At 43.1% G+C, this 26,346-nt stretch overlaps 1 protein-coding gene across 8 annotated transcripts in view; it reads left to right on the forward strand.

The window, feature by feature from the left end:
• Positions 1 to 26,346, forward strand: part of ADGRF5 (adhesion G protein-coupled receptor F5) — a 108,684-nt gene that overhangs the window by 54,659 nt on the left and 27,679 nt on the right. For all 8 annotated transcript variants that reach the window (XM_070074015.2, XM_008263014.5, XM_070074020.2 and 5 more), the window contains exons 3-8: positions 3,803 to 3,857; positions 17,579 to 17,749; positions 21,238 to 21,414; positions 21,541 to 21,650; positions 23,528 to 23,586; positions 24,423 to 24,565. In XM_070074015.2, coding sequence (XP_069930116.1) covers positions 3,803 to 3,857; positions 17,579 to 17,749; positions 21,238 to 21,414; positions 21,541 to 21,650; positions 23,528 to 23,586; positions 24,423 to 24,565 — 715 coding nt within the window. The remainder of the gene's footprint in view (positions 1 to 3,802; positions 3,858 to 17,578; positions 17,750 to 21,237; positions 21,415 to 21,540; positions 21,651 to 23,527; positions 23,587 to 24,422; positions 24,566 to 26,346) is intronic.

The following is a 26,346-nucleotide window of genomic DNA, read 5'->3' on the forward strand; positions in this document are numbered from 1 at the left end:
TTGCTCTACTGTTCCCTGGGGTTTTCTTCTCCACACATAAAAAGCCACCTCTCCTGAAATGACTGGTAACTCCCCCACCCTCCACACACTCCAGGCCACCCCACCCCAACACCAGCCATTATTTAGAAAGTCGTCGTGTCTGACAGGTGGGGCTCTTCCTGGAATTGGTGACCTTGTCTCTTCCGGCTGAAGCTCAGCCATCAGGAAATCCCCTCTGGACAGAGCTGGCCATTGTCGCTCAGATCCTCATCTGGACAACTGCACAGACAAGCAGAGGGAGGTCCAATTAGAAACTCTGTTTTCTTGTTATAAGTAAATATGCAGGCGAGTCCTGTGATCCCCTGGTAAGTTCTACCCTGCACCTGGAGTATAAGGCAAAGGCAAGTGTTGGGATGGCATGGAGACTCTGGACAGCAAGGCTTGTCATCCCTGGGGAGCCCCCAGGCCAGCAGGACACAGGGGCACAGCACACACCACCTCCAGAGACTGCATGGAGCACTCGATGTGCCTTAGCATGTATTTCTTAAATGTAAGAAACAGAGGCCTAAGCTGAGGTGCTGGAGTTTTGCCAGTGGTGTGACTGCTGCCTTTGCTCTACTCAAATCCAGATATAAATCAGCAGGCAGCTCTTTGCAAATTCCCAAATCTGGGACCACCAAGGCCATGTACCACCACCTCAAATCCCTTGAGGCTGTATTGCTGTCAGGGTGCCTTTCCCCCTACTATCTCCCATGATGGTTGAGCTGGAAAGAAAAAGTAAGCTATTCCCACAAAAATGTCAATTCTCACTGGACAACAGAAAGGCAGTGGGTGATAGGTTGTAGAAGCAGTACTTAGCAAAAGCATGCCCTGAACGTTTCAGGTGATAACCACAAAGATTCAGAAAATCTTCAAAAAGCAGTGCTTCCCAATCAGTGGCCTCACCCTCAGGGATGCGGAGCTGCTTTCTGGAGGACGCAGAGGCCACTGTCAGTATTCTCAGGGGGACTGGCAATACTCTGCACTCGAGAACTGAATGGTCCCTGGGTGTTAACACACATTTGACAGCTAGACTGGAAAACAGAATAACAATTCCACCTGGGAGAGCTATCCCAAGGTGACCACTGACAACCACATTCTCCAGGACTGTCTGAGTCCTCTGTCTCCAGCCCTGAGGAGCACACAAAGAGATTCCCAGGAGCTGTCCTGTCTCTCGACTCTGAGGAGGATGGAGGCAGGCATGCAGGAAGAACCTTCCTGACCATGGGCACAGAGCCCAACCAGGCGCCAGGGGAAGCTGGGTGGGAAGCAGCCGTATACATTGACTTTGCACCTTTAGTTCCTGCTTATTTCAGTTCCCTTTAAAGAACATCTATGCCAACAAAACAACAACTGGACTTTGGAAATTGCAATCATAATTCATTGTATTTCCATTCATTTCTTTAAGAGTGTTCATGGACTTTCAGAACATAGTTCTTCCCTGCTTCCTACTGACTTGAGTACTTTCCTCAACCTGTATATCCTAAGGAAAGAGAATGCAGGAGAGTACTTCAAAAAGCTTGAGGAAAATTAAAATCAAGAGATCATTTATTTTCGTGCAAAAAAATTTGAAATACTTGCACAGTGTATTCATAAAATGCATTCTACACGATCTTTTCAAAATACTCTTGTATTTTTTAAAGTGTTTTTATTTGAAAGGAAGTTACATGCACACACACACACATGCACACACACATACACACTAGAGAGAGAGAGAGAAACTCTTCCATCCTCTGGTTCACTTCCCAAATGGCCACAATGGCCGGGGCTGGTTCAAACCAAAGCCAGGAGCCAGGAACTCCATCCAGGTCTCCCATGTGGGTGCAGGGTCCCAAGCACTTGGGCCACCTTCTGTTACCTTCCCAAATACATTATCAGGGAGCTGAATTGGAAGCAGTGCAACTAGGACTTGAACCAGCACTCTGATATGGGATGCCAGCCCCCAAATACCCTTGTTTAAACTTCACATGGAGCTGTTAATGGCTGGCGTCTGATCATTTCCTGAAAATATAACTCAGTAAGGGGTGGAAGAAAGCTAAAAGAACTATTCTTGAAAAAGAGACAAGAACAGGAGGAGGTTTGGAAAAAGAGAAAAAGGTGCTAGGTAAGGTGAGATCCACTTCCAGAGAGAAACTCATTTTCCCAGGGCATCTCCTGATGAAATGATCAGTGCCTCTGTCAACAAGTGCAGACTCTGGAGCCTACTAGCTGAGTTGGAATCCTGGCTCTGCCATGAAAGGCTGTGTGACCTTAGACAAATTGTTTGGCCTTTCTGCACCTGTGCTTTCTTATCAGTGACACACGGATAGTAACAGCCGCTACCTCTTAGATTGTCTTGGCACAGGATGTTGAATACATCCCAGCAATAGTTATCTTTGTTATTGCTGTGCAGTGAAGTAACTAGAAAATAAAGGTAGACAGCCCAGAAGGCAGAATGAGCTCTGCACACCTGTGGTGTTCACAGGTGTATAGAGGTCGTAGCCAGGGATACGTCTCTATGGGTGTGGCTATCTGTAACCACTTCAAAGAGATGGGGCTCTTCCGCTGAGCCTTGAAGGATATTTGATTTTGAAGGATATTGTAGGAAATCTGACCTGAAGGCGGGATTAGCTAGGAAATGTGCATTATGTCAAAGTAGGGGGTGGAATTGTGGAACTGGGGGTGAGGCCATTAGCAAAGCCAATGAATGGCAGTTTTTCAGAAAAAAAGAAAAAAAACTCCATGATGAAAGTAGATGAATGTCATGAGATTAACCAGGTGACAGTGTGCACACAGAGACGGCAGTGTGAATGGTGTCTCTAGAACAGTGATGCCTGTTGTCCAATAGCTGTCACTATAGAACCAAACCTACTCTCAGTTCTCTACATTTAGCAGTCATTTGGTCTTTATAATAACATCGTGTGGTAGGATGCATTTATACCACAGTATTGGTAAAGATCAAGGCACAGAGAGATGAGGTAACTTGTGCAAGGTCTCACAGCCATTTTCTAGTCAACCTAGGATTTGAACTCACCATCTCCAGGGTCCTTATTTTTAACCATTGTACTATATGATAATAACTAAAAATTTTAAGAGCTTACTATGTGTCATGTTGTAGTTTAGTCATTTTTCATACAACCTTATGATGTTGGTACTGTTTTTATCCCCATTTTACAGAAAAGAAAACTGAGAGACATTAAGGATAACTAACTTCCTCAAGGTCACAGAGCTAGTGAATGGCACAGCCTTGTACCCAGGCTTCTTAGCCCTTATCACAGAAACCTGCAATAGAACCATCCAGAATAAAAAGGAGCGGAGGAGGGGGAAAAGCTTCTAAACAGGGGTCTGCACACTGATTAAACAGCCCCACAGACAGCAGAAACAGTGAGATGGGGATGGGCTGAGCATGAGAAGAGGTCGTGAGACTTGATTGAAAGGCCACTGGAATGACTCAGGGTTCAAGTCTTAGTCAGAGAGCACAAGTTTAAAGCATTGTGATTTATGTTTCTTGACAGGACTCAAGATGCAGGAACACTGAGACACTCAGATAGGGGTTTTTCTTCCGCCCCTGGATTCACAGGCTGGTCTATAAAAAGTGCACTCCCAAGTCCCACCACAGAGGCAACTCCATTTCCTTCCCCCACCCTTTCCATTGCGGTTTGCCCACCACCCTTGGGACACTTGGTGCTGACCCAAATCTGCAGCCTCCAGCTCAGCTCTAACATTTAAGGGTGTGTAAGCAGGAGGCCATAGTGAAAGAAACCTCTCTAACATGAACTGACAATTTTCAACAATGTTCTTTCAGAGTCTCCATGAACATGAGCTAGCCAGTGAGGAGCCACTAAGGCAAAAGCGAGCAGGTATGTACAATCTTTGCTTGACAATCACTTTTATAAACATGATCAAGTGACAAAGGCTGCAACTCTTTAAAGATCCTGTGATGGCATGGAAAGCCAAGACACTCTGGCAAAAAGATCTCTGTGAGTGAGATCCCAGTGGAAAGAACAGGTCTTCAAAGAGGGAGGTGCCTTTCTCTGAAGGGAGGAGAGAACCTCCACTTTGACTATGACCTTGTCTAAACAAGATAAGAGTCGGAGAACTCAAGGGGCTTCCATAGCCTTGGAAACTCATGACTGGTGCATAGGGAGATTACTGGTGCCATAAACAGGAGTGTCAATTTGTAAAGTCAACAACAGGAGTCACTGTGCACTTACTCCTCATGTAGGATCTCTGTCCTTAATGTGCTGTACACTGAGGCTTAATGCTATAACGAGTACTCAAACAGTATATTTCACTTTGTGTTTCTATGGGGGTGCAAACTGTTGAAATCTTTACTTAATGTACACTAAACTGATCTTCTGTTAAAAAAAAAAAAAAAAAAGAAACTATCAATTCCCAACTTGATTCTCACTGGGATTAAACATGACAATAGGTCTGATCTGATTTCATCATCATTTAAAAAAAAATCATCTATTATTTTTCACTTTATGTTTCTGTGTGGGAACAAACTGTTGAAATCCTTACTTAAGGTATACTAAGCTGATCTTCTGTATACTAAGATAATCGAAAATGAATCTTGATGTGAATGGAAGGGGAGAGGGAGTGGGAAAGGGGAGGGTGGTGGGTGGGAGGGACGGTATGGGGGGGAAAGCCATTGTAACCCATGAGTACTTTGGAAATTTATATTCATTAAATAAAAGATAAAAAAAAAATAAATAAATAAATAAAAAAAAGATCCTGTGATGACATCATTTAGTTTCCAGGCACCTCTGAGTCAAATAGTACAATTCCACTGCTAAAAAATAATCCCAAATGGGCGCCGGGTTCTGGTCCCGATTGCTCCTCTTCCAGTCCAGCTCTCTGCTGTGGCCCTGGAGGGCAGTGGAGGATGGCCCAGGTCCTTGGGCCCTGTACCCACATGGAAGACCCAGAGAAAGCTCCTGGCTCCTGGCTTCGGATTGGCCTGGTGCCAGCCATAGCAGCCATTTGGGGAGTGAACCAAAGGAAGGAAGACCTTTCTCTCTGTCTCTGTCTCTCTCTCTCTGTCTATGACTCTACCTGTCAAATAAAAAAAAAATAATTACAGAGGACTCCATCCTATTCAATGACACTAGATGGATTGTAGCAACGCATTATAACTTTCCATTCCTCTACCATCACCATCACCGCTCCTCATATCCCCAAGATTTCCCTGTGGCTTTCCCATATCCTCAACTGCCCTCTGGCATCACCAAAAAGCCCGCTTCTTTACTCAATGCAGCAGTCTTCTTTTCAGCTTCTTGTTTGCTTTCTTTCTGTTTTTTTTTTCTTTTCCAGCTACTTCTTTCATTCAGCACTTTGTTTTGTGGATCACGTTGAGACAGAGGCTCAAGCCCTTCACCTCTGTTTCCCACTCCGTTTTTCCCACTGGACCCCAAGGAACTGGACTGGGCAACTGAAGGCTCTTGGAGGGTCAGGAGCAAGTGGAGAGCTGTGAGCACTGCCACACTGATCCTCAGTGTCCAGTGCCAGATGCAGAGCCCTGTGTGGGTGTCATTGTGTTCCCGCAGGCTGGATATTCCCAGGACCCCATCCTCCTACTCCTATCACAGTGACCTTTGAAAAGCATACATGGGATCCTATCATTGCCCTCCATAAAACCTCTTCTTGACTCCCCACCACCTTGGAGCTACAAGCCAATCTTCTCATGCCTCACCAGGCCTTGCATGCTTTTCCTCTTCATCTCCTTTGGTTCTTTTTCATACGGTTGATGCCCTGCCTGTTGTTCCCCTTTGTTTACCTGGGGGACTCTTTGAGCCTTGGTTACACCAGCTCCTGCTGTGCAAGGCCTCCCACAAACTCCCCAGACCACCAGGGGCTGCTTTTCCTGAGTTTCTCATACTCTTTTTAAAAGATTATTTATTTATTTGTTTATTTATTTGAGAGGTAGAGGTACAGAGAGAGGAAGAGACAGAAAGTTCTTCCATCTGCTGGTTCACTCCCCAAATGGTCCTGATAGTGGGAGCTGGGCTGATCTGAAGCCAAGAGCCAGGAACTTCTTCTGGGGTCCAAGAAGCCTGGCAGGGGCGCAAATACTTGGATCATCTTCCACTGCCTTCCTAGGTATGAGTAGATAAACTGCATCAGAAGAGAAGCAGCTGGGACTCAAACCAGTACCCATATGGGATGCCAATGCTGCAGGCAGAGGCTTAGTCTACTGTGTCACAGTGATGGCCTCTACTACCCTTGAAACATGTCTGTACCCTAAGATTTGCCTCAGTGCATACTAGTTATTTTACTTCCTTATGGCCATCCCAAATAGAAGTGAACACCCTTGAACTCATTTCATCTCCATTGTCTCACATCCAGTGAAGTTTCTCTAATGAAAAAATGAAGATCTTGCATATCATGTCATAGATACCTCTGTCTGAGTTTCTATTGGCAAGGCTCTGCTGGTCTCATGGCTGTACCACATTTCTAGGGGGTGAAACTTCATAACCTGTCACATCTTCAGGCAGCTGAGACTTGATCCGAGTAGTCGCGTGGTTGACAAGAGATACCAGGATGCCCAAAAGAGCATGTGCAACCTGTGATCAGAATAGAGGAGTCTGTTAGAGCCCTCACGGTGCAACAACCAGACCCCACGACTTCCCAGTACTTTCATGAAAATTTGACCACATTTTACTAGGTTCGGGAAATGCTCATGGATCCCCTTCTTTTCTTTCTGCCTTCATTTCATTAGCCCTGTGATATCCTTCTCTGTGTTTCTGTCTCTTTCTCAGAGTGGACAGCAACCCAACCCAGATGTGCTGTGTTCTAAAGCCAGAATCCTTACCTCTGCCTCACACTGACAACCTGTTGAGCTCTCCCACACTCTGTGAAAAAGCACAGAGCCAGAGATTGCCCTTTTGGTGTTATGGCTTTTAAAATCCAACCATTTTCTCTAGGTTTCTGCCAATTTCTTCTAGGGCTCAGGCCGCCAGCTTCCTCTGGGGCAGTTGGTGACCCTACAGCTGTCAAAGAAACATCTTCCCGTACTTCCGAACTCAGCTGTTTATGACCCATGGTGACAGTGTGAGGGGGCAGCCCTTGGGGAGGAAACCACTTCTACATCTAAGGATTTTTCCAAAAAAATTTCCAGGCACGCTTTCATCAAAAACAATCATGTCGATGATAAATCACCATGAAAAACATGTTTTCCATTTATTAGACATGGTCATCTGCTCTCTTGGCCCTCTAGAGGGAACTAAAAAAATCGATCCATCATCTGCAGAAAAGGTATTGGCCTTGGTACTTTTACAAAACCACTGAAGTGAGAAATGGCCATAGGAAGGCCCAGGAGCTGGGTCCCTGGAGAGTGGAACTGTAAGTTGCAATTAATTCAGAGCAGGACTTTCCAGGAAAATGAGAAAAGAAGGCAATAGGAATGTTACAATGGGCAGGGTGCCACAGGGAGGTGTCTGGGTTCTTTCTTCTTGGTGTGTGAATTAAGTTAGGTGTTAGGGTTGGGCTATGATTTTCTGAGAGGTATTCCCTTTCATATACACACCCATTGCCCTTTCTGACACCTTGATGCCTCTCTTGTTCCAAGAGAAAAAGAATTAGATCAAAAATTTCCTCTTGAGTCACGGGGCCCAGTCTTTAAGGTTTGGAATGCAGTCATCTTTAAAGGTAGGAGCAATTCTGGTATTTATTCTTAGCATACCATGGACCTCTGCCCAAGTAACAGTGGTCTGTTCTATAGCCTAACTGGCCCGTTGATACCTACAATCTTTCATTGCTATTGTGAGTTCTGCATCCAGGGAACTTACTGCAGTTTGAAAATACTCAGAAATTTCATCTGTGCAGACTTCTTGTTCCTTATTATTTCCTAAGCAATACTGTATAAGACCTATTTATATAGTACATACATTTTATTAGGTATTGTAAATAATCTTGAGATTATTTAAAGCACAAAGGAGGATGTATGTAGATGATATTGCAAATAATACTCTGCTTTATCTAACTGGAGCATCTGTAGCAGGTCCTGAACCCAATTCACTGCAGATACTGAGGGATGGTTGTACATATATTATGTATGTAACCTGTAGGTGTCACATCCATCTCTCTCTCTCTCTCTCTCTCTCCCCCCCCCCCACGTGCACTCACACACATATATCATAGTTGTTTCCTGACAGGATTGTGGAGGGGATTGGAGAATGTCATGTACACATTAGTTTAGAAATGGTAATAGAATTATCTGGGGTTTATTTATTTTCTTCTTTTGACCATTTGAAAAAAGGTAAAAACAAAACCACAGCCAACCTATTTCTTAGTAAGAATGATATTGCCTTTCAAAGGTCTGATGCACCACTGGCACATAGAAAATTGTGGTTAAAGGCATGAGGATGAATGGCATAGGTACTGGCATGTTAGGAAATTGTCCAAAACACCACTGAGGAAGATGCACCTGCATAAACACCCAGGGGCCCACTGCAGGCAGGAGTGTGGAGCTCCCTGCTAAAGCAGAATGGCTGCTGCAGAACAGAGGGAAATCATAGTGGGCCAAAGAATGCAGAATTAAGTTGTGATCACATCAGGAAGTAGATCTTAGGTCAGCTGAGGGACTGTGACAGAGGAGTGACTAATGAAACTCACCTTAAAGGAAAATGATGCAAGTGATTAGGGTTGAAGGAAATACATGAAGAAATCTTTGGAGACTGACTAGGAGGCTCAGCAGCCTGGAGATGCATCCCCTGCCATGGTGTAGGGGAGGAAGGAAGCAGAGAAAATATTTGCCAAGGGCATTTTGAGAAAAGGAACAAAAGGGTGTGGATCCATATGGAATGAGGTGAAGGCAATCAACATTTTTCCTGACTCTCCAGAGGTGGATGGACTTGGGAGAGGTGTGTTAGGGAGGCCACAGGTAGAGACTGGAAGGAAAAACATATGCTGGAGGTTTACCTATAAGCTCAAAAGTTAGCTTTAAAGGAGATTGTCATAGAAGACTGAACATGGACTTTGATTGTTTAAAAGTAACACAAGTGCTCAGTTGTGTTAAATTTGTTAAGTTCCTGATCTTGATTGGGAAAAGTATCTTGGGCCTTGCACTGGAAAGTCCCATTGCTTCTTCTTTGGCTTCAAAAAGAATGCTTGGTCAGAGGCGAAATAGCAGGACAGGGAGGTCCAGGATGTCCAAACCCTTCATTGGCCACTCCAAAAAAATTTTCACACCTGTTTAGTCTGAGCGAGATTCCTACCATACCAGGTTGCTGGCTGCTGATGCGGAAATCCTGACCTTTCTGCAGATCTGGCATCTGGGTGTGCTGACCCCTTCTGATCTGGGTCCAGGAAATGTTGTGCTCTTGCCAGACTGAGGACAGATTTTTGGGTTTTTATACTTATGACAAGTAGCATTTAGTTCTCTGGGTAAGTAGTGATGATGGGGGAATGAGAGGAAAGGATTGACACTTCCTGGCTGGTGTGTGGATTTGGTATTGGCTTTGACATAGAGGGGTAGGAGTGTTTTGCTTTTTTAAAAAAATCCTGATTAATGTTATTCCTCCTTTTTAAAATTTTTATTTTATTTGAATGGAAGAGAGAGAGAGAAAGAGACAAAGACCTCCCATCCTCTGGTTGACTTTCCAGACCCCTAGGAAATACGAATTCAGTTTGGTTCTCCTATGTGAATGGCAGGGCTCCAACCACATGAACCATAACTCCCTGTCTCCTAGGATGTGCATTAGCAAGAAGATGGAATTAAGAGCAGAATTGGGTCTCAAAGTCAAGAACTCTGATGTGGGATGTGGGCGTACCAAGCTTTATATATATCTAAACCACTTGGCAAACACTCACTCCTAAAGTTCTTGTTTATTTCAAAGGTGATACCTGATCAGATCAGCATTAGTTTTTCTTTACTCACCAACACACATCTGCACAGAATGTAATCACTGGTTATTCTAGCAAAACTTATTATTTTTTTGAAGATTTATTTTATTTATTTGAAAGAGTTTCAGAGAGAGGTAGAGACAGAGAGAGAGGTCTTCCATCCGCTGGTTCACTCCCCAGATGGCTGCAACAGCCAGAGCTGCACCAATCAGAAGCCAGGAGTCAAGAGCTTCTTCCGGGTCTCCCATGTGGGTACAGGGGCCCAAGGACTTGGGCCATCTTCTACTGATTTCCCAGGCCATAGCAGAGAGCTGGATTGGAAGTGGAGCAGGTGGGTCTCGAACCAGTACCCATATAGGATGCTGGCGCTTCAGGCCAGGGCTTTAACCTGCTGTGCCACAGTGCCACCCCTCCCCCCCTGTTTTTTAGCCAAATATTATTACTACTGGCTGCTAAATGCCAGACACTTAGCAAGAGGTTTCCATATAAGATCCCAACTCCATTTTCAGATGAACAAAGCATGACTCAGAGTTTAAATGAACTTCCTAGGTAAGCAGGCGTTCCACCCCAATTGTCTCTGGCTCCTAGCTGAGAGTCACAGTTTTCAATACGTGTTTCTGGTTCTTGTATATGATTCTTCATGATTCTTGGAACAGCTTTACAGAGAAAACAGGAATGACATGGCATCTTTGTTTCATGAGAGAAAGAACTGTATACAGGGTTAACTCTGATGAACTGAGTATATGGAGCCAATGGAATCAACTCTTCCCTACAGGTGTGTTCACCTTCTCCTCTGTCCACACCTGTCAGACAGGCCATACCCTGGGGTTCTGGTGGTTTTCCTCTGTGTGAACAAACCTTCCCGAAACCTAACAGGAGAACAGACTCTTTTAACTGTGTCTGCTGAGCAATGGCACAGGAGGCTAGAGACAGTGCTGTCAAGTTGCCACCCTTTAGAACTAGTGAAGATTGGGTATTTTTTAGGATCTACTTGCTTTGAGATCAAAGTGGAGGAAGAAGAGAGTCGAATTATCAGAGATCAGGAGCATTGTCCCCTTAGGTCAAGAGAAAACTCCATCAACCCAATTTATCTGGGTGAAGTCCGCAGGCTTCATTCTCTAACAGGTAGAAGATTAATTTATGCATCTACATGGGCTTTGACTCTGAGATGCCGTAGTTTCCATTAGTGTTGCCAGGCAAAAGTCATCTTGTTTGCTTAAGCAGCTGTGATTAAGACCCAGAGTTGCTAGCCGCAGGTTGCAGCCAACTTTCCAGAAATGTCTTTTTAAGATAAGTGCTGTGGGGCTGGTAGTGACTTATGGGAAAGGAGAGGGGGGAAATCCTGGTTGGTTTATGCCTCCTGGGCCTGCTGATAGGCCTCCATCTGAAACACTGGTGACACCTGGAATTTGCTACCTTCCATGCCAGGGCATCCACAAGCCAGAAAAATCCAGACAAACAACCCCAGGAGTAAAGGAGCCTGAGAAAAGGAAAACACATGGAGCAGTCAGGAATGAGGTGGTGCAGGGGCAGCTGAGGAGGCTGGAGGGGCATTGAAAATATACAGAGAGAAGCAGAGGAGCAGGCCTCTGTCCTTGTGGTGCCTTATGATCAGGGCAGGACAGAGTGTTGCCTGCCCAGGTTATGAAGGGTTGGGAAGGGAAGGGATGGCAGGGGTTGGCATTTCTAATCCCAAACACTGGGCCTGACCTGTCTGAGAGAAGTACTTCTGACCCCACCCATACAGCTCCTGTTGCTCTTGTGTTTGACTCTCTGTCCCTTAAACTCAGGGGCTCATGCTACATCTGTGACACCATTCTAGGATATAGAGGAGAAGGAAAGACGCACATCAGAGGGTGTCTTCTTGCTATTCCCCAAACCAGCCAGGAGGGCTGCTATCTCAGGGCTCTCAGGCTTGTTCACTCTTCCTTGAGTTATTACCCAGAGACACTGCTGATTCACCCCTCACTTCACCCCAGACCCTGCTCAAAGTTCGCTCTTTAGGAAGTCTTTTCCAACCGTTCCATAGAAAGTAAAATCCTAGCTCTCTTGTCTGTGTCCCTCAGTTTCCTGATTCCCCCACCATTTTTCTCCATGCCCTATGGAACTTAGACATTAAAGTCTAACCTTATCACTTGCCTCCAGCATAAGGATGGAAGAGCCAAGAAGGCTTGGCTTGACACCCAGAACAGTGCCAGGAAATAGGCACTCAAAAAGTAGAAAATTGCAAATAAATAAAAAAAAGAATAGACTCATGAAACTAGCAAGATTTAATGTCAAAATCTGTATCTGTCAGGCAGGGTCACAATGCATTTTTCCTGAATGTGGGTTTCTAAGGCATTTGTTACGCTGAACAGAATTAAATTGTTTTACATAATTATTTGATTTATTATTAATAAATTAATGAATTTGTGTTTGAACAAATTTTGATTTTGTTTTAAAATTTACTTTAGGAATTATGCATGAAGTTCTAAAGACATATTTGACAATAATACTTTATGTGTCTGGCCAGCGCCGTGGCTCACTAGGCTAATCCTCCGCCTTGCGGCGCCGGCACACTGGGTTCTAGTCCTGGTCGGGGTGCCGGATTCTGTCCCAGTTGCCCCTCTTCCAGGCCAGCTCTCTGCTGTGGCCAGGGAGTGCAGTGGAGGATGGCCCAAGTGCTTGGGCCCTGCACCCCATGGGAGACCAGAATAAGTACTTGGCTCCTGCCATTGGATCAGCGCGGTGCGCTGGCAAAAGGAAGACCTTTCTCTCTGTCTCTCTCTCTCATTGTCCATTCTGCCTGTCAAAAATAAAAAATAAAAATAAAAAATAAGTAAAATAAAAAAAATAAGTAAATACTTTATGTGTTTTATAGTACTTTAAGAGTTTACAAAGTGGTCATTTTTGCTGTCTTCTTCCATTTGAGTTATGGCTGGGAATGTTTCGAAGAAAACAGGCTTTGGAGTCAGGAAAATGAGATTTCAAGTCTCAGCTCTGATATGTGCTATTATTGTGGCTTCAACTCTTAGGATCTCAGTGTTTCCTTCTGCAAAAGCAAACTGTTCACACTAAGGAGAAATGGTTCCCGTTATTGCTGGCATTACTTTCACTATGCTCACCTTCCATTCATCCAGTATCATTGGAGAGAAGGATTGAGCAAGTATCAGCTCCCCCTACAGGGCAAAAGAGGGAAAACAGGAGCACATAAATAAATTTGGAGACTGCATGATTGTTTGCTCCGATTGTTTGCATAGTTGGTACCTGAAAAACAAAACAAAGCAAAAGCAAAAGAGTAGTAGGAGCTAATAGCAACTGTCCGAGATTATCTTCTTTGTTTCTTCATTTGGATTAGAACATTAGACTCAAACCTCATGGTCATCAACTTGCCCAGTAGGAACTGAAAATAGTACATATTTCTCTACCTAACCCATGAAGATTCTACTCTGGTTCACCTTAGTCAAGATACCTGAGTGTAGTATCTCCTGGGTATACCTGATCATCAACAAAGTTGGTGGATCGCTGGAAAGATGATTTCCAAGGTTAAGCCCACAAATGACCAGATGACAATGGTGTTTTTGAATCTGCTTTTAAGAGCTGGCTGTTTGCAAAGGGAAGGCATTTCCTTTTCTAATACAGCTTTCTCATTCATAGCAGCCTGTGTGGGAGGTGATGTTTAGGCTGAGGGTTATTCTGAAACTCTTACAAGTTGTTGAAAAGCATAAAAGCTAAGTAGGAAAAGAGGTCCTCAGAAGTGGTGCTTCAGTCAACACTTGCACGAATCCCATAGACAAACTTGCTAAAGCCACAGGAGCCTTTCCTCTCAACATTTTATGCTTATGGCTCAGCTCCAGGTAAAATCTGAGCAGAGAAATTGCCTTGGTTTGAATGGAGAGTGACGACTTCCACGAATCACCGTTTGCTTACCAGACATTTGCTTGCTTTACAGTTACACCTGAAAAGAGCACAGGGAGGTGGGCTCAGGGGCCAGCCGTGCCCTTCTGCTCAGACAGGCATGGAGACTGTGCTGGAATCAGAGCTTGGGATGCAACCCACAGATGATGAAGTGAGGGATAGGGGATTGTTACTAACCCCTCCCACCTCGAAGGCAGCCACCGTCCAGGAAATCCTGTTTACATTCCTGGGAGGAGAGCAGTTTGGCTTCAGCAAAAAAGGATCCTGGAGCCAGTGAATCCTCTGCAGGGAATAAACCCTGCTGCACTACTTTTCAGGAAAAGAAAATGTGTTCTGAGACGGATCTCACAAATACCACATAGCCATCCTGCTTGCCAGTGTTCCTCGGGTGCAACAACAAAATATGTCCAGAGTTAGAATCACACAAACTATGATGAGCAGTTCTTCTAGGAAGCTTGTTTTCATCACAAAACACATTTGACAACCAGAAAGGAAACAGGAAATTTGAGGTGATGTCATAGGACCATCATAGACTGATTGCATATTGTTTTTTTTTTTTTTTTTTTTAAGAAACTGCCAGGTTTTTTTTTTTTTTTTTTTTTTTTTAAGAATGGCTGGGGCTGGGCTAGATTGAAGCTAAGAACCAGGAGTTTCTTCTGGGTCTCCCATTCCCACATGAGTGGCAGGAGGCCCAAGCACTTAGGCCACCTTCCACTGCCTTTCCAGGTGCGTTAGTAGGGAGCTGGATCAGAAGCAGAGATGCTGGAACTTGAATAGGCATTCTGGTGTTGGGATGCCCGCATTACAGGTGGTGCGGCTTAACCAGCTACACTACAGTGCTGGCCCCATACATTAGGTCATAGAAACCACTTGAATCTACCTGAAAGTCCATTATATAGAGAGGAAATATATCCTAAAATGCATTCTTCATTTTAAGAAAACCTACTTTTTTTTTTTTTTTTTAAGATTTATTCATCCATTTAAAAGGCAGAGTTACAGAGAAGTGGAGGCAGGGGCCCAAGGACTCGGGCCATCTCCCACCACCTTCCCAGGCCACAGCAGAGAGCTGGATCAGAAGTGGAGCATCCAGAGCCCTTTATGGGATGCCGGCGCTAGAGGTGGTGGCTTTACCCACTATGCCACAGCGCCAGCCCCTACACAGAACTTTTTAAAAGTTTGAATTAATATCAGCAAGTTGAATGACTCCAGAATGAAATTCTGAACAAGGTTAATGGGTAGAAATAACCCCATGAAACAAGCATGGCTTAGAACTCCAAGTGAACAAAAATTACCACTTTCTCCGGTATACATTTGACAACTGGAGATTCCTTCAAGGAACCTGATCTGTTTTAGTGGTTCAGGTCAACAGTCCTCAAAACTTTGCAAACAAATCTTACACTAGGGGAAAATTCTTTACCTTTTTAGAAAACAGACATATAATTTTTATTTTATGATAAAAATACATGAGAAATTTGACTTAAATTTTATAGTAATACTTTTGCATTCGCTAATCTTTCATTTAACTGACAAAACAATAATCTCCACGCGTCTGTGTAAAATGTCCTTTTTAAAATTTTTATTTTTTTTAAGATTTATTTATTTATTTAACAGGTAGAGTTACAGAGAGAGGGGGAGACAGAGAGAAAGGTCTTCCATCTACTGGTTCACTCCACAAATGGCCAGGCTAGAGCTGGCCTGATCTGAAGTCTGGAGCCAGGAGCCTCTTCTGGGTCTCCCATGTGGGTGCAGGGGCCCAAGGGCTTGGGCCATCTTCCACTACTTTCCCAGGCCATAGCAAAAAGCTGGATTGGAAGAGGAGCAGCTTTGACGTGAACCGGTGCCCATAGGGGATGTTGGTGCTGCAAGCAAAGGCTTAGCCTACCATGACACAGCGCTGGCCCTTGTGTAAAATGTCTTATTCTTCCAAGGTTCTTCATTCACTGCTAACTGAGCCCATGACTTCTGCTCCAGTTATATATTCCAGTCAATACCGGATCAAAGATTCTCTCAGTGATAGAGAGGTGAATTTGCCACCTGACTCAGTCACCAATTTTGTAATAAGTTGACTTAGTATGTATTCTTTATGTGGTGAGCTCTGTGCTTGATGAGTAAGGCATGAGAAGGGAAGGAAACAGTTCCTGCCCTTGGGAAGCTTACAATTATTGGTCTAGACATGATGTAATATGGGAAACTATGAAAGAACAAAGAACCAACTATGAAAGGACAAAGATTGTGTGTGTGTGTCTGTGTGTGTGATTTTTTGGAAAAATTCGTGACAACTGGAATTAAAATGTAAGTTTATTTTGGTATAAAAAAATGGAAGTCAAGGCAGGCCTTTATTTCATGCAGTGGTTAAGGCACCATTTAGGAAGCATGCATTCCATGTTGGAGTGTCTGAACTCAAGTCGTGGACCCCCTTCCTATCCCAGTTTCTTACTAATGCACACCCTGGGAGGCAGCAGGTGATGGTTCAAGTGCTTGACCCTACCACCTACACGGGAGACACAGACAGAGTTCTAAGCTTTTGACTTTGGCTGGCCCAGCCATGGCAATTGAGGGCATTTGGGGGAGTAAACCAGTGAATGGAAGATCTCTGGATCTCTCTCTCTCTCTCTCTCTCTCTTTCTCTCTCTTCCTCCTTCCCTCCCTCCTTTCCTCCTTCTGCCTTTTAAATAAAATGAAAATAATTTTTAAAGATATATTTAAATCCATGCATATGAGAGATCTTCAAAAGTTCATGAAAAATGTGTATTATAAATTAACTATACATGAATCTCAAAATTTTTTGCATCAAAGTAAATTTATCTTTTAATTCCACTTTACCATGAATTTTGAAGTGCCACTGTGTGTGTGTGTGTGTGGTCTTGCCTGCCTTTGGTGTGTATGTGTTGGGAATTGGAATATTACCCATTTAGAATGGCAACCATTGAACCACCTGGGAACAATTTGGAAAAGCAATGAAGAACTGAACATCTTTTATTTTACTTTCTAATTCACCAAACTTTTGTTGAGTACCTCCCATGTTCTGAACAGTAGAAATGTAGACTAAGAATGGAGAGCACATGTTCTATCCATAGACTGAGTGCAAAGGGACTTAACCATATAACTTTCCTAGAGGTCTTCAAGCATGCATGGTTTGCCTATTGAAATATGTGTATGGGGGGCCAGCTGGTTAAACCACCATCTGAGACACCAGCTTCCATATGGTTACCAGTTCAAGTCCCTGCTGATTCACTTAAAATCCAACTCCATGCTAATGTGCCTGGGAAAGTAGAAGAAGATGGCTCAAATGCTTGGGCCCCTGCTACCCATGTAGGAGAGGCAGAAGCAGCTCCTGACTCCCAATTTTAGCCTGGCCATTGCAGCCATTTAAGGAGTGAATAAGCAAATGAAGGAGTCTCTCTCTCTCTCTCTCTCTCTCTCTCTCTCTCTCTTCCTTTTAAATAAATAAATAAATTCTTTTTTGAAAAAGGAGTGTGTGTATGTGAACTGAAAGGTGCAGGAAACACATTCATTTATGTGTGTCAGGAAAATATCATGTATTATCTGAATGGTTGCTAGAGCCTCAATACTAATTATTTCTGCTTCCATTTTTGCTCTATTATTGTCCATCTTATGCATAATTGTCCTTGGCCTTAGACACCACAATGGGTGGTCAGTAGTTGGTGATGACTAGACAAATTTTCCTTTTTCTCTTAAAGGAAAATTTTCACTAGAAATTCATAAGGGCAGATGTGCCCAACATCCACTTGCACCTGTTATTGCTGAAATCTCCATTATAATCTCTCTCCCTCTCCTGTGGTTAAATTCTCACAGCCTGCTTGTGCTTTCATTTCAGTTGTTGCTAGCAGTCCTGCAGCTGAAGAATACACTGTGGATATTGAGCTCAGTTTTGAAAATGCATCCTTCCTGGAGCCTGTCAAAGCCTACCTGAGCAGCCTTAGTTTTCCAATTCCAGGAAACAGCAGTGCCCAAGCTGCTGACATTTTGAGCATAGAGGTGACAACAGGTGAGTACCAGGAGAGCAATTGCTTTGGTGTGGTTGATGGGACATAGCAAGAGGGAGAATGTCTGACTCCTTGGTATTAGACCATGTTACCTGGCTGGCAAGTGAAATGACTCAACAGGCCTGTTGTGCTGTTTTATGACTTCATAGCCACCCGAGATGAATTTTCTTATTTTAAATGGTGACCAGATGGTTCCTTGGTGGTTTCTATAATGATTGTCAGAAAATGGTCCCAATATATGGCCAAGGCCTTCATGACAATCAACTGGGTCCTCTTTCCCTTGGTAATTAGTTCAGGATTTCAATAAAGTAGCAAATTCTTCTCTCTTTGGCATCATGGGTCAGGAAATAAAGACCAAGCACAAACTTGTATCAGAAAAAGGCATTACGCAGACTCTCTCAGGCCACAGATGGGACTTTCTGGTTACAGAGTTTCTTCTAGGTCATACCAGCTCCACTATGTCTCAGTGGATAATCACCGGAGACTTGTTAATCCATAGAAGCTCTGAGATGCAATTTCCTCTTGTAAAAGGTTATTATTCTGTAAGTTGGAGAGCACTAATAAATACTGGGTTTTATTATTCTAAAATGGAGTAAAGGATAAAATTATTGTTGTCAAAATTATTTTTGAATTATCAAATATTAGTCTATCCCAATGTCAATCCATACATTTTAATGTTTGATTATGAATATATGCTACTTGAACCTGATTCCATTTCCCATCAAATTCTATGATTAACAACTTCCTTGAGTTAGTGGTTTTCCAGTTAGGTGTCAATGTGCATTATAATTCCCCCCACAGTGGTGGGCTAATGCAATATTTCCCAAATGGTTTTGTTAGCTCTTTCCCACAGAGCATTTTTCAAAAGGGGGGTACTTTAAAACATAAGGGGAAACATCCCTCAATGTCTCACTCAACATAGATCCTCTGCCTCTGAAATTAATTCCCCTAATTATGGGGAAAATAAATTATTGAAAATATTTTTAATTAACTTTGTTGCAATTCTCATAATGGAAACCTTCAATGTCTCTGTGGTGCTAGAAAGAAAATCTGGGCCAGCTCCGCGGCTCAATAGGCTAATTCTCCGCCTGCGGCGCCGGCACACTGGGTTCTAGTCCTGGTCTGAGCGCTGGATTCTGTCCTGGTTGCTCCTCTTCCAGTCCAGCTCTCTGCTGTGGCCAGGGAGTGCAGTGGAGGATAGCCCAAGTCCTTGGGCCCTGCACCCGCATGGGAGACCAGGAGGAAGCACCTGGCTCCTGGCTTCAGATCAGCACGGTGCGCCGGCTGCGGCAGCCATTAGGGGGTGAACCAACGGAAAAGGAAGACCTTTCTCTCTGTCTCTCTCTCACTGTCCACTCTGCCTGTCAAAAAGAAAGTTAAAAAAATTAAAAAAGAAAGAAAATCTGGTATATAAAACAGGCCAACAAGCATAAAATGTTAAATTATTTGTTTTCATTGACCAACTTGTGATTATGAACACTTGAGATTTAGTTGTGAGTTTGTTACATGTACTCAATATAGATATCAATATAGATATATTGCTATTGATTATTGATAATAGATATATGTGATATTCAAAAAAACATGGAAATGCACATTATGACAATAACTATAGATGTTTTTGCTTTCATTTCATTTCATTTTTACACAAACTCTTTAAAAAGTACTATTGAATTAACCAACTGTCCATGACCTAGATGTCTACTAGAGAAGACATCAAGGAGTTCCACTATTTAGACCATTTTAGAAATGCAGGTGAACAGATTTCTTTTGAAATACGATTGCTTTTGGAAAGTTTAATTGCTTCTTCCAGAAAGACTGGTCATTGATACATTGAGGGGGTGAATCCTTTTTGATAGTTAATTGTGAAAGAGATCTGACAGAATAGATGCTTCAACACAGCAGAGTGTTCCCGAGGCTCAGAAAATTCAGGGCCAGCAGGAATAAGTAGGGAGAGTTGGCCACCAAGAGGAGTGAATGGAAAGGGGATGCAATGAAAGTTGGACTATTGGCTGTCATTAAGCCTAAGAACCCAAATTTTCACCACCTCCCTCTTCCCATTCTCACATGCATTCTTCCAACAGCTTACCTTATGATCCTTTCAAGAATCATATTTTTATCAATAATTATAAAACAGGATATTTAAGGCCAGGCACTACATGTACAACACTAAACAATACCTGGAACATGGTAGGTAATCTGAAAATGAGAGTTTTTACCACCCTCCTAAGACATGTTTTCATTTTACATGGGAGTCAGGCATTCTTCAACTATTCTCCCTTAAACCTCCCATGCAACAAAGAAAGAGATCAAAGATGGAATTTCAGGTGAGGAAGACAGATTTTGACCATGGAGTTTTTGTTGGCTATCCTCAAAGTACTCCCTGATTGATGCTCACCACCCTCTCTGACAGCACTGACTTCTTCTGTCCCCAAACCTTCTCCCTCCAACCTATTGCTGGAACATGGGACTGCATGTCTCAGGGATCACTAGGACTTCATTGTCCCTTCTGTCTCAGGAACAACTGTGTGATGTTGTTCCTTTGCAGAGGCACCTTCTGAGACTATGCCTGGGCACCCATTTGCAGAACAAACAGCTCCCAGTGATGTGACTTGGGTCCAGTTTTAGAAATTGATTCAGAGTACTCTGTTTTCAGAGCATATTGGGGCTGCTCATATTGGACTTGAAATATTATAGGCAAAACTTTGCTTGCACTCTATATTGGTCATCTATGGCTACACAGCGAATTATCCTAACACTTGGCATTGTGCAACAACAGATATTTATTATCCTGCAATTTCCAAAGGTCAGAAATCTGGAAGCAGTGTAGCTGGATGAATCTGTCTCAGGGTCTTTCAGGAGCTAGAAAGTGGTCATCCAAGCTCACTCCTGTGGTTCTTGGCAGGTCTCAGCTCCTCACTAGCTGCTGGCTGATGAACTTATTCCTTGCCATGTGAGCCTTTCCTGATTATCTTCATACCAAGGCAGTCAGCTTCCCCAGAATGAGTGAGAAAGAGACACATAGAGAGATGCAAAGAGGGAAGCTACAGTGTATTTTATAATTAGTCCCCAGAGGTACCATGCCATCATTTCTGCCATATTAGTCATACAAGACCAAACCAAATACAAGTAAGAGACTATTCCAAAAGGGCATTAATACTCAGAAACTAGGATGGCCAGGAGCCATTTTGCAGTTGGTTATACACACTCTATGTCCAGGAATCGGAACAGTGTACCGGATGGTTCAACATAAACATCTGGTAGGTATCTACTATCAGGCATTCTCACCTAAAAGGTTACTCAACATCTCAGTCACAGCAGTCATCTTTCAAAATAACATGGTGATACATATGTGCATACATGAATACCGAACTTCGCAGGAAAGCAATAAGGAGTCAAGGTAAGATTTGTTACAAGTACAGATATTTGCTAGTCTGAATATGCAAAGACAGTGACCCCTTCTCTTCCCTACTGTTCTGGTTGATGATAGTCTGCAGACCTGCTGGAAACGAAGTTTGGTGCTCCTGTGAGAGAGGCTATGGTTGGCCACAGGAACAGTGCCTCCATAATCTCACTTGTCAAAGGCATGAGAGCTCCTACCCAGGACACCATTGCAGTTGCCTTAAAGAACTGCCTCCTAATGGACCTTTTTGCCAGCTCCAGGGAGGTAAGTAAATGCTCATTAAATGGTTGTTGAGTAGCTACTTAATATCAGCCAAAGCAAATGATTTCTCTGTTCTGTGTGTTCTCAAGTGCTAACATAGGGTTTTCAATATTGCCCTGTGATTTTCAGCGGCTGTTACCCTGAGAATGTCAGTCAGACTAAATGTGGGCTTTCAAGAAGATCTCAGGAACACATCCTCTGCCTTGTACAGATCCTACAAGACTGACTTGGAAACAGCCGTGAGTTTTGGCCCCAAGACCCTCTTAATCACCAAGCTGTTAGGCTTGATCTAACATCATAGCATTCGCTATGGACAGTTTGCTTGAATCATTCAGAATTTATGAATGTTGATTTCAAATTAGTCATACCCATCTGTATTTGAATCAAACAGTATTCAGGGGGCAGTGTGATAGTGCATTGACCTATAGGTAGGAGCTCTTTAGGTAGGATGGATTCAGACAAAATCTGCTGGCATCAGTTCTCTGAAGCCTATAGAGAGGCTCTTGAGTCTGATCTAGATGAACCAATTGGTTCTTTCTATACTTTTTGCATACCACATGGATGAAAACCCTAATACCTTTTGAGCACAGAGGGTTCAATCCATTGTACACTAGAGATTGCTAGACACTCATAAGATATATTTAAATTCACTCATGGAAAAAACAGAATACTCCATGAGTGTTAACTGTGTGCCAGACACTGTTCTACATGCTTTACGTTGGATTAATTAATCTAGACCTAAAGCTTTGTTTGAGTTAACTCATTTGGTACAGAACTTCCCAACTAGTGTGGCACCAATTATTAAAGATGAGCCGACAAAATTACTTTCTTTAAATCTCTGGGCAGTGGAGCCACTGACTCAGGCCAGGATCAGCCTCCTTATCCCATTGGGCCATACAAATATTGCCACTTTCCATGGCTGCCTTTAAGAAGTGATGACTGGGGGCTGGTCCTGTGGTATAGTGGGTGAAGTTGCTGCCTGCAGTGCCAGCATCCCATGTGGGCTCCAGTTCAAGTTCTAGCTGGCCCACTTGTGATTGAGTTCCTTGCTAATGCACCTGAGAAAGCATCGGATGATGGTCCAAGTGCTTGGGTCCCTGCACCCAGGTGGAAGACCCAGAAGAATCTCCTGGCTCCTGGCTTCAGCCTGGATCAGCCCTGGCCATTGAGGCTATTTGGAGAATGAACCATCAGATGGAAGATATTTCTCTCTCTCTCTCTCTCTCTCTCTCTCTCTCTGCCTCTGCCTCTTTGTAACTCTGCTTTCAAATAAATTTTTTTTAAAGTGATGATTCAGAAGACCTTGGACATATGATTGACATATCCAGCATGGAATAGTTCTGTCCAGCAGAAAGGACCCTCTTCATAAATACCACACACTGAATTATATACTTATAAGGAAAGATGGTTATTTTGGGTACTACCCACCTGGCATCATACTTAGCATATTATAACCCCTATAAATGTAACTTGTATAAATAGAATCTCCTATGGGGTTGTTATTTAGAGAAACAAAGTGGGAGTAAAATCACCATTAAAATCCACATAGGCTCAAGCAATACTGCAATATGCCGATGATGGATCACGTATCTCAGTGGCTATGAAGATGCACCATCCAGACCTCCAACTACAGGAAATGTAATTGAGCAAGGGCCCCAGATGCTGCCTGCAATGCATCACCATCTAAGGTGTTTCTTGCCAATGAATGAACACATCAAGTTGGCAGATATAGGGATTCCCTGGAAGGCATTAGAGAACCTCATCCTCAGTCTCAGATGTCTTCATACAACCTTCCTTCTTTGTCTCTTTCACTGGGTTCTGATGCTTCTTCTTGCCTTCCCACTGCCTCACCATTTTCTTTCCTAAACATTTCCTTGAGTAATATGTGCTGTAATGTGCTAAGTACTGTGCCATCTAAGCCAGGATCTGCTTTCCAGAGAACTGAGACTAACAGCTATAGTTAGGAATTACTTCTTCAAAGATCTGCTCATGCCAGGGCTAATAAGATACCCAGGTGGGAGTGATAAGGAATATGCACTGTTTACTCTGTTTCATATCTTTGACATATCTCTCACTAGACCTGGGTACATGACAGTCATCTTTCTTTATATTCTAGTTCTTGAAGGGTTACGGAATTTTACCAGGCTTCAAATTGGTGACTGTGACAGGGTTCAGGTAAGAACGCTCTGTTTTGCTTATTTCTATTTGACAGCAGGGAAGTGAAGGAAGAAAAACTCATTAGAAGGGCATTACATGGAATGCTCTACATGAGATATTGGTGGAGGTAGAGACTAAGATCAGATTCTAGCGACTTAAATAGAGAGAAAATAATGATAGTAGCTTATGCCTTACCTGTACATCTAATTAAAAGGCATGAGGGGAAAAAAGATTCATGTTCATTCTATGCATGCAAGAATTTTTCAACTGAATATATGGCGTAAGTTTGTAGTTTAGAAATTTCTAAATACAAAAATGAGACAACGCCATGCAATGATGCCTTCAGATGCAGACTGGCAGCCATCAGAATCACTGAGCTGCAGGCTGCACTGTCAACCGCTCCCCCTGGTGGTGGATGTCATGGCAGCTCCAACTGGGTTTGCACAGTACTTCATCCAAGTGCTCCTCTTAAAAATCAGGCATCTACAGGAACATCCAGATTTTTGGCTTTACGTAACATTCAGTATATCTGGTAACCCAGGCCAGCCTTGGTTATGTGACAGCTGTCCACAGTTTCTGCATTGTGGCTGCCTCCCCACGAGTGCCTCTGTGACTCAGTTCACTAGTCCCTATCCGCCAACTTTCTTCATTGCTTACCTGTCCATACACATTTGTGGATGCAAGCCCTGTCTTGGGTTTTGTCTAGAGCTTGGAAACAGATTATTTCAGCGAATCCCTAAGAATCATTGTACACAGGCTGTCCCTGCTAGTTTATTTCCCTATGCAAATAAACCCTAAGGATCTAGTTTCTTCCCGATTGGTTACTGCTTTATTAAACTGAATGGTCTCTGCAGGCCAGGAAGTGTGGTTGTAACTTATGAAGTCACAACAACAACAGTTTCACCTGAATTAATACATAAAGCCAACGAGCAAGTCATGCAGAACCTCAATCAGACCTACAAAATGGACTACAATTCCTTCCAAGCAGTCACCAGTAGTAAGTAAAACATTGCTACCTTTTCCCTGAAAGCAAATTCTGCTTAGGTACGGTAATGGTGTTCAATACTATGCTTCAGCCTAGGAAACTATGTTATGAAGTCTTCTGTGGAAAGAGGCATCCCAGTTACAGTTTCCAGGGCCATCTCTCCATCTTAAGCCAATGTCACCCAACCTGGATAATCTCACTGCATCTGGGATATGGGGGAGAGGGAATCAGGCAGCTTATGAGGGAGTGCCATTCTTCCTGGGTTTGTGGAATTTCTAGATTAATATGCTCAGGGTCCAGCGTTCTGACAGAGTAGGTTAAGCTGCCACTTTTTATGCCAGGATCCCATACCAGAGAGCCAATTCCAGTACTGGCTGCTCTGCTTCTGCTAATGTTCCTGAAAAAGCAATGGGTGATGGTCCAAGCACTTGGGCCTCTGCCACCAGTGTGGGAGAACCAGATGAAGTTCCTGGCTCCTGAACTGGGCCTGGCCTAGCTAGAGCTATAGTGGTCATTGAGGGAATAAACTAGCAGATGGAAGATCTCTCTCTGTCTCCCTTTCTCTGTATCTGTTCACTCTGCCTTTCCAATAAATACGAATGAATATTTAAAAAAATAATAAATTAATGTATCCAGCGTATCCAAAAAAGTAAAACTAACATTATACAGGAATTGGACTATCCATAAAATACACTATGTACCAACTAAGGGGCCATTGTTGTATGAGGTGAGTTCATCTCAGGGTGTGCCTCTCAGACCAACCTCAGTACTGCCTGAGAACTTGCAGGAAAGACACATTTCTGGGTCCACTCTAAACCTACCAGGGCAATCTGTAGTGCAACAAACACTCCAGGTGATTTTAATGCATGGAAGCTTTGAGAGCCACTGCTTGAAATCTCATATAACAGTGGTAAATGCTGATACTTCCTCCCTGTTTGACAAATGGAGTTCAGAGTTGGGCTCTATTGTATTAGTAGGAAGGGGCACATGTTGTTACTTGATAGGTAGTATGCACAGCCTACCAGGTAGGGGTTTGGAGGACAGGGAATGGCAGGCAGATGTATTGGATACTGCAGGTCTGCAGTTGTGGTCTGAAGGCAATTCCTTGTGGGAATCTATTATGAAGGAGCCACTGAAAAGACTGTTGGAACCACTGGAGGAACAGCCCCTTTGCTCAGGGATCAGGACAGACTCATAGCAGATTTATACCCTTTCTGTTTCCATCCACTGCTGGTATTTTTAGACTTTTGGTCATCTTTAAAATAAAATATTGAAAATGATGAAACTAAGTAAAGAAAGGAGATATATACAATATTAAGAAAGTGCTACAACTGGAACAAGACAAGGAAATATGACAAACATTCAAAATAGATTAGACAGCAAAAAAAAAAAAATAAAAACCAGAAAATTAAAGAAAAAGTAATACATGATCTTAAAGTATGGACTCACACAGGTAGTCTCAGCAATGCCACCCCTTCCCAACCTGTTATGTTACCCAGCAACCAACAGCTTCACTTTTGTTGGCATGAAAAATTCTTTTATTTGGGGGCATACAACAACAATCTTCAGAATAGTCAAATTTCTGTTATAATTTATTTTTCTAAAAATTCTAGTGTGCTGAAGATAGTTAACTATTTAAATGAGTACATTCCAGAAATTATACTGATAGAGCTGACTATGAATCCAGGCACACAAGCACACACTGCCGACAGTACATTTCACAAAACTGTGGTCCTATCCATGATTGTTCTTCCAAAGAGCAATGAAGTTATTGTGAATGGCATTCAGCATTG

Source organism: Oryctolagus cuniculus, chromosome 5 (genome assembly GCF_051225735.1).
Source record: "Oryctolagus cuniculus isolate XC-2025 breed Fujian yellow rabbit chromosome 5, ASM5122573v1, whole genome shotgun sequence".
Lineage (NCBI taxonomy): Eukaryota > Metazoa > Chordata > Mammalia > Lagomorpha > Leporidae > Oryctolagus > Oryctolagus cuniculus.